A 16,452-nucleotide genomic window follows, 5' to 3' on the forward strand; every position below is an offset into this window, starting at 1 on the left:
GAAACCTAAGTAAAAAAACTAGAGGTGATGGGAGTAGATATGCACATTACAAATGTTTGTCCTAATTTTATTTTATATAATCCAGCCTATCCTATTGTGTAGCTCTAGTTGGAGTTCACTGGAATTCTGTTTGTTTTTTTTTTTTGTTTTTTTTTTAAGATTTTATTTATTTATTTGACAGAGAGAGAGATAGTGAGAGCAGGAACATAAGCAGGGGGAGTGGGAGAGGGAGAAGCAGGCTTTCTGCCGAGCAGGGAGCCCGATGTGGGGCTCGATCCCAGGACCCTGGGATCATGACCTGAGCCGAAGGCAGACACTTAACGACTGAGCCACCCAGATGCCCTGGAATTCTGTTTTAAAATCATGAATTTCATAGTAATGCAACCAGACCTCACTGGTCTAAAAAGATCCAGTGACAATATGTTGTTTACTAAATTCATTAACTCATTATTTTTCTTCTTTCCTTTATCTATGAATTTGGATTTTCAAATTCATGAAATGAATTTGGGTGAATTTATGGATGAATTTGGGGAATACGTACAAAGTTACAAAAAATATGTACAAAGAGAGAGCTTACCTCCAGAGAGCTCAGTTGAATAGAATTAGGCTCAATGAAATAAACAAAGAGTGGAACTCTTATGATGTTGTGGAACATTAGAATATTTTCTCCTTTGTTCCAACTCTGACATTTTATGTTAACACAAATCTTGTGTTTCTTAAGACATGCTAAGCTCAGTGTGGCAAAGTAAAAATGTTATTTTATAACAGATTCTAATGTATTTAATGAAAGAGCTAATTTAATGGAAAAGTCTTCTTATATTTATATTCTTTTATGTCTGTTGTTTGAATATTTTCTTGTGTTTTATAGCATTCTTAGATTTAGGTTATTAATGTTGCTTGATCATGTCTGCAGATGTTTCCACATTTTCATGTGGTTAATTATGACTCCTATGCCAAACATTGGCTTTTAAAATTGAGAAACTAGACTATAATCTAGGTGTAGTATTACCAAATTTGGTGCGGGGGGAGGGTTGTAATGTCTGCTTTGTGGTTATTGTCTGGAGAAAGTGCTTATGCAATAAAATGAAGGATTTTAGAATATGGTTCTGGATTCTCACTGGATAGTTATACTTTAGTCAAGACAGAATAAAAGCACATGCACTTCAAATTAAATTTTATAGCTATATATTTGGAAAAAAGAAGTTTTCTGAAAAAGATGTAACATCATGTGTTATTTGTGTAGCCTCACATTATTTTGATCTCTTTGTTTTACAGTGTAGTTTCTCTGCAAGACTACTGCGTGTATTGTATGTTGATGGTAGTTCTTTTTTCTGTTCATGCTTTTCGAATTTGTAAAACATAGACAGAAATGCCAGCTAAGAAGCCACAGTTTCACACTGACCTCTTGCAGAGGACTTTTCTAGGTTGGGAGGCAGAGTGCTCTACAAAGCACTGCATTTTCTTAACAGTATCTACCTCAACCCAGCTACTGTAAATGTAATCAGTAACCATAAAGGCATAGGTATGATAGAAACCCATTTCACAAAATGTAATTTCTTTATATTTTACGTAAATGAAAGTTAAAATTTTTTTTCCAGAGAACCTGGTGCTGCTTAAAGAAAGACTAGTATTTGAATATTTTTAAAAAACTATGTGGTTACTCTCTGGAATAATCTGGGTGTGTGAGGTATTACTGTAGTAACTTGAAACAGGTAGCATATTTTATTATAAATAAAATTATAAAAGGTAGTATGTTCAACCAAACAAAAGCCTGATTCTTAGACTAGGTACAAGTAGAGGAAAGAGTTGATTGACTTAGGGATATCTCTCCATTGACTAGTCAGCTTTGATAAAGCAGGAAATTAAACTCAAGAAAAAGAACAAATGGAATCTTGAAGAAGTGAAATTCCCATAATTTCATAAAATGAATTTCTTTCACTTCTTTTCTGTAGATCCTCAGTTTTAAAGAGAGAGAAGTTTGAAAAACTGTTTTATTGAGTTATAATACTATAATTCTACTGCAAATAAAATATCTTTTAAACAGGACAAGTGAATTAATGTATGATGTTCTTGATGAATCCTTAAGAAGAGCCGAGCTAAATCACAATGTCACATATGGTAGGTAACATATGTAAATGCTACTCTAACGATTAACAGTGTTTTTCAGGATTGTAACAAAATGTGTGTTAGAATACTATAAATTCCAAAAGAATTGTATATGTTAATTTTTAAGATGGTTCTTTGGGTTATTATTTTTCAGTGCAAGCATTAGATAACTAATAGAAATAATTTGAAATTATGGCATTGTTTTAAATGTTGACCTAAATTCATTATTAAAATTATCTCTCTCTTTTCTAAATATTTTAAAGAGAATTGTTTTTATATTGAAAGTATTCACTAAGCATCTAATTGACTGTGAAGGTTAACACAGTAGATCTGTTCCATACTTAGGAAGACAGTTCTTAAATAAATCAGTCAACTAGTCATCAAATATTTCTTAAATTTCCGTTTTTTGTCAGGTCCCTGTGCAAGGTGCTTGGAGTACAGTTGTGAATAAAACAGTATTCCCATTGATCTCACAGACTAGATGGAAAGGGTCAGGTGGTGTAAATGTTACAAAGGAGAATTATAGGGTGCTGTGGGAGAAAGAGCAGCTAGCCTTAAGTAAGAGAAAAAACACGAAGGTTTTTCTGAAAAAGTGATATTTAAGAAGACAACTGAAGGAAGAGTAGAGTACAGACAAAGATATATAGCATATATATGTATGGAATAATAAATATATAGGCAGTAGCTATATGTTGCATACAATTTTATAAAGTAATTTAGTGATATGAGATGAGTAATTTGGGGGTGGAGGACTTAGGAAAGTAACCCAAAAACTTCCAATCTTAATAGCCAGGGGGAGGAACTATTAGTTCTTTATTGATTAGTTTGAAAAAGCTCAGTAAAGAAATTGGGGTATTTGGAAATACTCAGAAGCAAAGTAAAACAGTTTGAATTTTGCATGTACTGGAGAAGAGCAGTAAGGAGACACTGAGAGGTTAACTCAAATGAGAAGTCATTTCTTAATCTAGTAAAATACTGTGAAGTAGGGGAGGAAGACCATTGTTCTTTCAGACAGTGGTAAACTGAATCTTTAAGGACATTGATTATAGAAACGTAGGGCGGACTAGAGGGCAGAAATTGCACTAGTTTACCTGTAAGAAAAATGCTTGACAAAGATGGAATAGGAATAAGGAGAAAGGATTGCATGTGTAAGACTAGTACGAGAATGATAATATATATGATAGTGAATTGAGATGGTAAATTTTGAAGGATAGATTTATGCTTTGCATGAATAAATGGTAATTAAGGCAATAAAAGTGGTTTATTCACTTGTTCAATCAGCATTTATTGAAGGCTTACAGAACAAAAACTTGTTTTGTAAACTAGGTACAGATTGAGGAAAGAGTTGATTGATTTATTTTTCCATGATGAGTCTGGGAGATTAAAGGAAAATGAGGTAGACACAGTCCCTGCCCTTATGAGTGTATAACATAATGATCAGTTGATATTATCTAGGATCCTACTGTCTAATGAGAAGAGTCAGGCCAGAGGTAAGGATGATCCTTACTGGCAAGGTGGTTTGGCTAGGTACTGTCAGAAGCTCCAAAGAAGTGTCAGAGTCTTTGCAGGCAGCCAAGTAAAAAGTTTTGTTTGAGATATAATGAGCATGTAGGATTAAGAGTTTAAAAGGCTCTCAAGGAATTCTGTTTAGAATCAATTAAGGATTTGCTTTTCTTTTTCTTACAGAAAGTTTTTGTTTTTGTTTTTTTTTTGGTAATTGACATTTCAGCTTTAATTTTATTTTTTTGAATAAGTAATATATGCACATGGTTCAAAATTCAAAAGGTACACAAAGGTATACAGTGAACAGTAAGTGTCCCTTTGACCCTTACCACCGACCACCCAATTCCCCTTCTTGGAGATAGCCACTGTTACCCGTTCCTTTGATTTGGAGAATGCTGTATACCTGAGGAAATATTTTTTAATGTTCTCCACTAGGGTATCTCCACTAGAGTCCAGCGATACTCAGGGACCAACACCAACAGTTTGTTTCTTTGTAGGCTGTCAGTCCAGTGTTCACCTTGCCATGGAAACCTTATAGTTTCTTTTGTTTTATTTATTTCCTTTATTAAACTTTCCATTGTTAGGGTCCCCCCCTTTTTGTATTGATATGGTTTATAACTTACAGTTATTATAGATAACTAGACTGTTATCTAGTAGTGCTAACATAAATATTTTTTTGCTTAAGAATGTGAATTTTAAATTATGAACTTCATAAGGGAAGAGACTGTGTCTATCCCAGTATCTGGCACTAGTTCAATCAATGAGTAATATGTTTTAATTGGATTAAAAGAAAAGAAGATTACTTTTATCAGTTGTCTGATTGAATTTTAGTCTTTATACCTTCTAAACCATATTTTTATGACAGCTCCATTATTACAACTTACCTTAAAGTTAAATCAAGACATAAATCACATCAAAGACATTTATTGACTACTGTTATGTACCAGGCATTGTACAAAGTGATATAGAGCATACGAAGAAGTGTAAAATACAATCTTTGTCTTCAAGGAATTTACAATATAATGGGAGAAATAGCTTATTTATGAAAGCATAATACCAGTATAAGGTAGAATGCTAAGGGGTGGTGCAGGGAATAAATATTACAGGAGTCCAGAGGTGGTAGAGATCACTGTGGGCCTAAGGACACACATAAGGATTTATTGATGTAATGAGGCCCTGAAAGGTAGGTAGGATTCAGATAGCCAGAAGGGAGGTCTAGGGGGTCTAGGCAGAGGGAACATGAGAGAAAGTGCAGAAGTGGGGATGTTTAAAACTGTTTCAGAGAATATTGACTTACCAGCAGCCTGCATGGACCGTTCATAGTGGGAGCAGTGGAAAGGCCATATTGCAGAGGTCCTCTTGTGAGAGCCAAAAGAGTTTGGACTTGATACTGTATAAATCCAGAGGTATGAAAGTTTTTTAGGCAGGGTACTGATAAGATGAGAGTAACATTTTTAGTAAGCTATTCAATAAATTGGGAGAATTATATAAAATGGAGTACAAGGAACAGAACCATCAAAAGTAGATAGAAGTGCATTTCCCTGTTTTTCCTACTTAGTGGATATTATATGTCAAATTAGCATATGACTCTGAAAGGTGGAGAAATGAAGGTAAACTGGTTAGGGACCTTGGGATGCAAGGAACAACACCATGGTTGAGTACCCTGGGTTTTCTTTTTGCCTCATAGTTCCCAGACTGGGTACTGGAGAGCCAGCAACCTGGAAATGCTGACAGGCGCAGACAAAAATGCCCCAAGAAAAAAGCCTGTTGTCCTAGCCAAAGGACTGACAAGAAAAGGGCAAAATAGCAAGATAGCAGTAGCTTCTCTATTCCAGCCAAGCATCACACACAGCAAATTATGTCATGGCAGAAAAGACTGAGTGGGAAGCCAAGAATTCCACGTCACGAGGTGTAACCAGCTTCTTAGCCCTCCACTGGACTTCTGGTGGAGAATCCCAAGAGGAGAGCCAGAATTTCACCCCTGCCAGGTGCACTGTCAGTGGAGATGATGTGGGAAGCCTGGATTTCACATATTTAGGGATGGGGGTTAACGAAGTACCTCTCCCCTCTTTGCTGGGGTGGTGTTAGAGGAAGCTGGTGGAGAGTCGGAGCCTTCACCACTGGTCAGCGATACTCAGGCCACCTAGCAGTGTCAGTGGAGGCCATGTAGGGAGCACTAATGAAATGCCCCTTCCTTTCCCAGGAGGATAGTATCAGCGGATGTTCCCATCCCCTATCCAGAAGGAAACAAGGAGGCAGAGTGGAGAACCTGGGCTTCCACACCCACTGGGTGGTACCCACATCTCCCTGCCAGAGTGGGGTCAATAGAGACTTACTTCATATGAAAGTAAAGTCTAATCTGAAGGATACGGGATCAGTGGAACTTCAAATTTTGTGCATAACCCTATCCAAAATACATATGATAAAACCACAGTATCACAAATGATAGAATGTTATTAATTTTTAATTTGGTCATTTTTACTTGATGATACTTTGGTTAGGACCTGGGTTGCTCTGGAAGAGAAAACAAAACTTCACATTGTGTTTTTATGTTTAGAAATCTTCAGAAGCACTTTTTTGAAACTATTATAGAGGGGAGGCAGCAGGGAGGCTTCTATTTCATTTTGTGGACTTATACTTAGATTTTTGTAGAGTTGAGGCATAAAGGGACTTAGCTCCGGTGGAAAAATAATTTTAAAAACCTGTTAAATTCTTTTTCAGCTCATTTATGCCTAAGTTGACTAATAAATGCAATTTTCGAACTATTAATTTTACCTGTACTAGCTTTCCAGAAATCTTATAAGCATCTAAATAAGTTAAGATTTTAGATGAGTAATGAGAAGCTTTTGTACTAACACAATTTGATAGCAGGAAAGTTCTGAATGGAAGGAATCTGTAAAGGAAACCATGTCAGTTACAATAGAAAATGGAGCATCATTAAGGACAGGGTTTTTTGTCTTTTTTTTTTTTTTTTTTAACCACTGCTGTATCCATACTATTACAACAATAGGAGGTGTTCAGTAAATACTTGTTGCATGAATGAATTCATCATTTTTATCTATTAATATATAAATAATTCTCTTTAGATTGTGCTGTGGTAACATAATCCTAATTACTGTTTAAGCCTGAAAACAACAAAGTTCCCAACTTTGAAAATTTTTCATAAATAAGATTTTTTTACTAAAACTGACCTTTTAATTAGTTTGTTTTGTTGTGAGTTCTATACAGGTATGTTTTTTAATATGTCTAAACATGATCCCTGATATTTTGTATTTTCTTTCTCTAGCTATTCTGTTTGAATGTGTACATACAGTTTATTCTATTTATCCTAAATCAGAATTACTTGAGAAGGCTGCCAAGTGCATTGGAAAATTTGTTCTGTCACCTAAAATAAATCTCAAGTATTTAGGTAAGATGATTAGATAATTTTTAAAAAAGATTTTACTTATTTATTTATTTGAGAGAGAGAGAGACGCTCGCATGCACCCATGAATGGGTGGGGCAGAGAAGAGAGGGAGAGGAAGAGAGAATCTCAAGCAGACTCCTTGCTGAGGGTGGAGCCCAACACAGAGCTCGATCTTATGACCCTGAGATCATGACTGAGCCACCCAGGTGCCCCAAAATGATTAGATAATTTTGACAGAAATTACAAAGAGAGCTCTTGAAATTTGCTGGGTATTTGTTTTCAGTCAACTGAATAATGTAATCTTTGTTTCTAGGACTGAAGGCTCTTACCTATGTTATACAACAGGATCCCACTCTGGCTCTTCAGCACCAGATGACAATAATTGAATGCTTAGACCATCCTGATCCCATTATTAAAAGAGAGGTAAACTAGTATTTTGAATAGTATATGCAAAGTGTTAGAACTTTTAAACTTTTTTTTGGTATTATGGAGAGAATCAAGTAGTGGGCGTGTTGTGTGTGTGTGTGTGTGTGTGTGTGTGTACACACAGTGTATTTTAACTTTTGAGTATATTTTATTCTTTCTAAAAAGTCCTTGTATCAGTATCCTCACAAATGGATTTAAACTATGAGTTGGAGGAGTTAGGTTCAGTTACCTGTATGGACTCATTAATATCTTTTTGGTTCAAGAGGAAAACTGAATCCTATTTCCAGGTCTTTCTGTTAATGCAACTTAAGGTGTAATTTATGACTATTAATATTTTTTCATATTCTCGTTAACATCTGTAAGGTGGGCTAATGTTTTCTCTATTAAATATGTAGGAATATTGAAAGAATTAATAAAGACATCCCCAAAATGATTTGAGCTGCTTGGAAGGAAAGGGGTATAATTTACTTAATTTTTTTTCAACTTTTTCCTTTTGTAAAATAGCTTCAGTGTCCACTTGAGTGTCTATATAAGTATTTATGTTAATTTTCATTAAAGAAATCATTCTGTGCCTTCATTTAAAATGGTATATGGGACCTAGTTGAGTAGATATTTTTATTTTTGATTTTAAAAATAGTAAAGATAATTTATTAAACATCTAAATTACTTAAAAGCAATGAGTTAAAAATATTTATTGAAAGAAAACTATTTCATTAAGCAATTGTAATTTTAAAAGATAAGATTATACATTTTGAATTTTAGAAGGTGCTATTTATGAAATAAAAATATTTTTGAGAAATTGACATACATATATATATATATATATGGGTTTTTTTGTTTTTGTTTTTTGAAATAGAGAGCAGAGAGTGAGGGGCAGAGGAAGGGGGAGGGAGAGAATCTTAAGCAGGTTCCACACTCAGCACAGAGCCTGAGGCAGGGCTTGATCTCATGACCCTGAGATCATGACCTGAGCCGAAATCCAGAGTTGGATGCTTAACTGAGCCACCCAGGTGCCCCATATTTTTTATTTTTGCATTCATATTTTTAATCTTCTGAAAATTGTTACCTGCCTCAAATGAATCTGGGAAGTTTACAGATACACTAATTTCTATGTGTAGGCATCATAGAAAAATCTTTGAACAGATAGCATGCATTTTCTTTGTGTGATTGGCTACTAAATTGAACAGAGTTGACTTAGGTACAGTGTTCTTATTGCTATATTTAATTTGGGGGCTCTCATTTAAAAATGAGGGTCAAAGGGAAAATAAAGTTATCATGTCTGATCTGTTTAAAGTGATCAAGTCTGATCTGTTTGTCTATTACCTATAGTGAGAAAAGTAGTTCAAATTCTTTGGGGAAGATACTGAGTATCAGTGGTGCCCAAGAAGGCACTGTAGTACTGTCTCTTTGAATGCCACTGTCACATCTAACCTCTATAAGTAGTTGCATACCAAGAACTTTGGTCCCTGGGTATGGAGTGACCTGTTGCTTCGGACTGGGATTCCCTTTTACCTGGTTTTATTACCTTTGTTTCTTACAGGGAGAAAGAAGACAAGAAGGAACTAGTATGAAAGACCTCTAGCCATGCAGTTCCTAATACCATATCCCATACAGTCCTGGAAATGCTAAATTATATGGTCTTAGAGTAGGAAATAAATTGGGTGTAAATTATCTAAAAATATATAATATATAGTTTAGAGTCTACAGGGAGCATGTCTGAGACAGCTAGATAAATTGAAAACTATTGATAGGGAGACCTGTGTTTTTGTAGATTTTAAATGGAGTTAAAGATTAACTGAAACAGTTATCTTTTGTACTTGAAATCCTGGCTATAAGATTGCAAAATTATAAAGAGCCCTAAAGGTATTTTGGACAAGTTTGACAAGTAGGGTATGTGGACATTCTCTTGCAGCTAACGTTGTTGATCCTAAAATACCAGTAAATGATACCTTCTCAGTACTGCCCTTGGTCTCATATTGATTTCTGGGAATTATAATATTTTTAGAACCTTAATGTAGGGCCTCAGAAAGCCCAGCCAAATGGGAGCTTACTGTGGTACTGGTCTTCCTTCATCTTACTTGAAGAAGCAAGAGGTATATTCCTGAGCACTGAGAAGGTAGGGCTATAACATGGTTTTTCCTTGCTGCCTGAGATTCTGAACATAGGCCTTGCTAAGGCTTTGAAGCACTTGAGCCACCAATCTTTGTCTGTCCGTTAGAGGCCGTTTGCCCTCAGCTGACAAACCCACTCAAGGGCTGTTTTCTATTGTTTGGGTAGTGTGGAAAATATAGTTTGCAAGACTGAGTTTTTATGTGTGTATGTAATGTGTGTGTATATACGTGCACATACAGGCATAAGTAATACAGGTTTAAGAAGCTGTTCTATTTTTTATAGGTTATATGCCTTTTAACTTTTTAGTCTTTACATGGCCTCTTATGTAGAAGGAGTCAGATTATACTTATTGAGATCAGTAGAAGGCTTTTAGACTTTGAAATTGATCATAATTTTTTTGACACTAAGTTGGTTCTACCTTTCTTAAGTTCTGTTTCAGTTAAAATGTGCATTTCTTCAGCACCTGTGAACCGACTGCCCAGTTGATCTATGCAAAAGTGGGAGAATCAACTCTATTATAAACCTGTATATTGCTGAATTTATTGGAGTTATCATGCATAGTTTTATAATTCTGTTTTTATTTCTCTTTCTTAAATAGACTCTGGAGCTTCTTTACAGAATTACTAATGCACAGAATATAACAGTGATTGTCCAGAAAATGCTTGAATATTTACATCAGAGCAAAGAAGAATATATTATTGTCAATTTGGTTGGCAAAATAGCTGAGCTTGCTGAGAAATATCCTTTGTTTAGACCATGAGTCATGAATACCTTTAGAGAGGGAGAAGCAGACTCACTGCTGAGTAGGGAGCCTGATGCGGGGCTTGATCCCAGGACCCTGGGATCATGACTTGAGCCAAAGGCAGACGCTTAACTGACTGAGCCACTCAGGCGACCCAGTGCCACCTTATCTTTGACTTTACTTTATACTTAGTTTCTTTTCTGGTAAAAGTTCTTGTTTTGCAGGGGGACCTTGGGATTAGAGATCAGCATGCTAAAATTTATCCTCTGCACTGTTGTTTATACTGGAAATTGTCACAGTAAGGTAGTTGGGAACTCCATTCACATGTCACCTTTCTTCCACATTTGCTTTTTAAAAGTCAGAGTAACTTTGAAGGTCACAAGGAGATTCCATTCTTTTTAAGATGTCTGTTATTTAAATCTAAGAAAGAGTAAATGCACAGTGTTAATCCACTTGTCTTGGAAATTGCTTAAGTATAGTTTTGTCCTAGCCAGTGCTGTAGCTCTGGCCAGCAGAATGATAGAATTTTAGACTGAGCAGAACAGATTAGAAAGAGGTTAAACAGCTTTTTCAGGTAGACACACCACATTTAGCTTTTTTGAAGTGTAGATCGTTTTCCATTATTTGTTAGTCAGCTGGAACATTTCTTTAAATTATTTCACACTTATTTATTGGATGCTTAGTTATATACAAAGAATAGTGCTAGATGAAGCAACATGAACTTAGTTTATTAAGTTTATTAAATAAGCTTTTATTGAGCACCTATTTTACATAAAACTGGCGTATAGAACAATTTATTGGCAGAGGTTAAAAGCAAAAATGACAAAGTAGGATGGGTTGGGGGTTATTCTTTAATAAAAGGTTGATGCAGAAAAGATAATTTTAAGAAGTGGCATTTGGAAGTGTACTTGTTCTTAACACTGTGGACACATATGCCCCTGATAATGCATGGTTTATTCAGACAATGAATGCTGTGTTTTCAGTGGGAGGAGATGTCATGCATCCTGATATTCCCAATAACTTTATGAGACTGCTTGCGGAAGGTTAGTAAATTACTGCATTCTGTAAAATAGAGATCCAAAAATTAAATGTTTTCTTAGAGAATTTAGTGGAAGTTAAGATGATATATCAATTTCTTTGTAGGTTTTGATGATGAAACAGAAGACCAGCAATTAAGGCTTTATGCAGTTCAGTCTTATCTCACTTTACTAGATGTGGAAAATGTGTTCTATCCACAGAAATTTCTTCAAGTTATGAGTTGGGTAAGCGAAGTACATTAGATCATAAGTATTTATAACATTTTTTATAAAACCAAATACTAACAATGTATTTCCTTCAGAAGTCATTCAGTTCTACTCGGCATGCTGACTCCAGCTGTCAGTTTTCTTTCCCAGTGGCTAGTTTCTGTCACTTAACTATCCACTTGTCTGTTCATTCTCCCTGCCATCTCACTGATCTGGTCTTTTAAGTATAGATAGTTGGTTAGATATCTGTTTGTGTCTACAATACATTTGTTGTGTTTTCTGTGTGAATGTTAGAATATGTGAACACCATGCATCTGTGTTATGTTAGTTTTCTGTTGCTGTATGTTACCACAAACTTAGTGCTTAAAACAACAGAAATTTATTGTCTCACAGTTTCTGTGGGTCAGAAGTCGAGACATGGCTTAGCTGGGTGCTCTGCTTAGGGACTCTCAGAGTTGCAGTCTGGGTGTTGGCTGGGGCTGCTGTCTCATCTGAATCTTGACTGGTGAAGGATCCACTTCCAAGCTCATGTGGTCGTTGGAAGAAATCAATTTCTTGTAGGTGTAGGACTGAGGGTTTGAGATCCAGACTGTTGACTGTAGGCTACTCTTAGCTCCTAGAGCTGCCTTCAGTTTCTTGCATGTGGACCTCCCTACATGCCTTCTTGCTTCATCAAAGCCAGCAAAGGAGATCATCTCTTTGTAAGAAGAAGGTCACATTTTATGTAATATAATCATAGGTAATTGCACGCATACCATCACCTCTGTGTATTCTTTGGTGTGCATATGGGTGAGTTTCTTTAGGGGGAGACTTGGTGAAGTATAACTACTGGATCATAGGATATACATATTTTAATATTTTATACTTTGGCCAAATGTTAGCATTTTAACTTAAATTTTACCCAGACTTTTATTTATTTTTCTCAACTACAGGAAAGTTGAAAGACTAGTATAATAAATACCTCTATACTTTTCATCTGTATTCCCAGTTAATATTTTTAACCACCTTTGCTTTACTGTATCTGTATCTATATGTAGATCTACCTAAATACAGTTTGTTTTGCTGAGTCATTTACAATAGAGTTGCAGACATTATGACACTCCATAAAAAATTCAACGTGAATCTTCTAAGAATGACATTGTCCTGTCATAGAACCATTATTACATTGGTAATAAGAAATGTAACATTAATCCATTAATATCACTTACTATATAGTCCGTGTTCACATTTATCCATTTGTCAAAAAAAGGTCTCTTATGGTTCTTTTTCTACTATTCCTAATCCTGGATCCAGTCAGGGTTCACAAATTGCATTTGGTTGTCTTTTTAGCCTCTTTATTTTATACTGACCCTCAGTTTCTTTTTGTTTTCATGACAGTGATTTTTTTGGATGAATACTGTTGACTTACAGAATATCCAGCATTCTGAATTTGCCTCATTATTTCTGGTTTGGTTAAACATTTTTTTTTTTAAAGATTTTATTTGTTTATTTGACAGACAGAGACACAGCGAGAGAGGGAACACAAGCAGGGGGAGTGGGAGAGGGAGAAGCAGGCTTCCCACCAATCAGGGAGCCCGATGTGGGGTTCGATCCCAGGACCCTGGGATCATGATCTGAGCCGAAGGCAGACGCTTAACAACTGAGCCACCCAGGTGCCCCTGGTTAAACATTTTTAGTAAGAATACTACATCAACAATATATACTTTCCACTGCGTCATCAGGACGCATATAGTATCAATTCCTATAGTCACTGGTGATTTTAAGTTTCATTGTTTGGTTAAGATGATGAATTTTAGATCTCTCCATTGTAAAGGTGCTCTTTCTCTTGGACATTTACAGCTAATCTGTAAGGTGATTCTATGTGGCTATGCATGAACATCTTTTCCTCAACTGCCTTTCACCAATGGTTTTAGTACTGGTAATCCTTGCCTAAATGGGTTATTGTATTGGCAGCCATTTCTTTTTTTTCTCCATGTCAGTCTGTATATTTATAGTGCTTTTATTTCTTTCTATAACATACAGATTCTGTACAAGTTTTGATAGATTTATGCTTAAGCATTTCATTTTATTTAGAGCAGTAGTAAATAAGTTGTATTTTTAATTTTGGTTCCCACATGTTTGTTGCTAGTTTATTCAAGTACAATAGATTTTTGTATTTTGATCTTGTCTTTGCAATCTTGCTTTGCAATCTTTGCAACCTTGCTGAACTCACTAATCTAGGATTTTTTTTTTTTTTTTTTTGTAGATTTCTTGAGATCTTGTTAAGAATTTTTACATCTCTGTTCTTGAGATTTTTTTCTACTCTGTTGGTTTGGTTTTGGTCTGAAGTCAGGAATGCTCTTTCCTCTTCCATGTTCTGGAAAAATTATATAGAAGAGTGTTGTTTAATTTTTAAGTGTTTGGAAAATTTCCTGTTACTGATTTCTAGTTTGATGCCATTGTTGTCAGAGAAAATACTCGATGAATTCAGTTCTGTTAAGTTTGTTGAGGTTTGTTTTATGGCCCAAGTTACATCTTACTGTATGTTCTGTGGGTGCTTGAAAAGAATGGGTATTCTGCTGTTGTTGGATGGTGTGTTCAATAAATGTTGATTAGATTCTCTCGGTGATGGTCTTGTGACACAGGTGTTGAGATCTCTAACTATGTGGCCTCCACTGACACTGTGAAGGGGTCATCTTGCTATGGCTGAGCAGTGGTGAAAGTCCTGACTCTCCACTAGGCTTCTGTTGACACCACCCTAGCGGAGGTGGGGAGGGGTCCCTCTTTGTACCTGGGTAGAGGTGAGGTGGCTTCATATGTGGTCTTCATGGACACTGTGGAGGAGTGGTCCTCTCTACAGCTTGGTGGGGATGAAAGTCTTGGCTCCCCGCCTGGTCTTCTCTGTCACCACCCTTGTGAGGGAAAGGGGGTGCCTCTTACAGCTTTGTAGGGGTGGAAGTCTTGGCTCTCTGCCTTTGCTGTGTGGGTGGGTCTATGGTTTTTTTCTGTGTAGTGCTTGACTGGAGTAGAAGGGTTATTGTCTGAAAGTTTTCTGGCCTCTTGGCTCTTTGGCTAGAGGGCAGGCTTTTCTTGAGGCCAGTTTGTCTGCGCCCAGTGGTGTTTCCAGGTTGCTGGCCTACCAGAACCCAGTCTGGGGTTTATGAGGTAGCAGATAACCCACTGTACTATCCCAGCGTCCTTAGCAGTCAGCCTTCTTTTCTCCACGTATCGGTGTCTTTTTTTTTTTTTAGATTTTATTTATTTATTTTTTTGACAGAGAGAGACACAGTGAGAAAAGGAACACATGCAGGGGGAGTGGGAGAGGGAGAACAGGCTTCCCACGGAGCAGGGAGCCCGATGCGGGGCTGGATCCTAGGACCCTGGGACCATGACCTGAGCCGAAGGCAGACGCTTAACGACTGAGCCACCCATGCGCCCTGCTGGTGTCTTTTTATGTATGCTTTATATATAACATCAAGGGTTTTTAGGTGTACTTATTGGGAAGAATAGGGGAAAATGCATCTACTCCATCTTCCCATTGATTTTTGAACTGGGATTTAGATTACTGGCTTTTAGATTTAGATTACCACGCAAAAAATTATCTTGCTACTTTAAAGATTGAACTTATTTAGTTCTATTTATTTTTCCTCCTGTTCTTGTTACTAGCTATAAATTTTTCCTTCCCTGTCACCTCACCTGCCTGTTGTTTTTTTTTTTCCTGCTGATGCCAATGTTACACCAAAGACATGAAAAAACTCCATAAGTAGCACTTAGGAAAGATCTCACACTCTATGAATTATCAGTTTATGATTCTTAGGCCAGTAGGATTATTTATTTAGGTGATTATAAATAATCACCTAAATAAGTTAGATGTAAGAAAAAAGATATGTAACATAGATCAGTGTTCCTCAGAGTTTCTTCTGTGGATCATCTATATCAGAATCAGCTAATGCTGGTTCAAAATGTGTATTGTAGATCCCCACCACAGACATACTAACTCAGAATATCTGGGGGTAGAACCTAGAAATCTGTATTTTGATGAAATACCTCAGGTGACTCTCATGCATATTAGCATGTGAGGACCCCTGGTTTAAGTGCTCATTGCAAAATAAGTAACAGAATGTGGACATGCGTGTAAAAAGCAATAACCAAACCTGAAAATCAGAAGAAAGTGAACTTGTAAAGGTATGCTGCTTTATATATTGTTAATGATAAAGATGTGGAAACCTTTTTGTATTGACTTCCAATTCTTATATAATTTTGAATCTAAAATGTGTAATTTTATCCTTATCTAATAATTCGCCATGAGAGTATGTTCAATCTAGAGTAAATTGACTCCAGCAGTAGCTACTTTGTTTGGATCTCTGAGTACAATTTGCTCTGTAACTTTATATTTCTATATAAACATCTCTTTGTTTTACTCATAGGTGTTAGGGGAGTATTACTACCTCTTAGATAAGGACACACCAGAGGAAGTCCTAACCAAGCTCTACAAGTTACTTATGAATGCCTCGGTTTCTTCAGAAACAAAAGCCTGGTTAATCGCTGCTGTTACCAAGTTGACATCCCAAGCACACTCTTCTAACATAGTCGAGAGATTAATCCAGGAATTCACCATATCTTTGGATACTTGTATGAGACAGCATGCATTTGAATTAAAACACTTACGTGAGAATGTGGAACTTATGAAGAGCTTGCTTCCAGTTGATAAGAGCTGTGAAGACATGGTGGTAAGGCATCTGTGTTTTAGCTTCGTAAAAATTGCATTGTCTGTAAACAGAATAATTCTTGCATTTGTGAGGTATCTGGAGTATATCAAAATACAATTTCCGTAACACTGAAAATGAAGGTCGGAGTTTTTCCTCACATTAGTATGACAGAGAATTTGAGAGCTTCAGGTGAGTAGTGATCCTGAATAGTTGGGACTAGAGGAG

At 36.3% G+C, this 16,452-nt stretch overlaps 1 protein-coding gene across 2 annotated transcripts in view; it reads left to right on the forward strand.

The window, feature by feature from the left end:
• AP4E1 (adaptor related protein complex 4 subunit epsilon 1) overlaps positions 1-16,452 on the forward strand; it is a 55,644-nt gene that overhangs the window by 17,197 nt on the left and 21,995 nt on the right. For both annotated transcript variants that reach the window (XM_034994650.1, XM_034994651.1), the window contains exons 8-14: positions 2,045-2,118; positions 6,896-7,018; positions 7,329-7,438; positions 10,152-10,291; positions 11,226-11,338; positions 11,439-11,557; positions 15,946-16,248. In XM_034994650.1, coding sequence (XP_034850541.1) covers positions 2,045-2,118; positions 6,896-7,018; positions 7,329-7,438; positions 10,152-10,291; positions 11,226-11,338; positions 11,439-11,557; positions 15,946-16,248 — 982 coding nt within the window. The remainder of the gene's footprint in view (positions 1-2,044; positions 2,119-6,895; positions 7,019-7,328; positions 7,439-10,151; positions 10,292-11,225; positions 11,339-11,438; positions 11,558-15,945; positions 16,249-16,452) is intronic.

The sequence above is a fragment of the Mirounga leonina genome, unplaced genomic scaffold (assembly GCF_011800145.1).
Source record: "Mirounga leonina isolate KUSES-001 unplaced genomic scaffold, KU_Mleo_1.0 Mir_91, whole genome shotgun sequence".
Lineage (NCBI taxonomy): Eukaryota > Metazoa > Chordata > Mammalia > Carnivora > Phocidae > Mirounga > Mirounga leonina.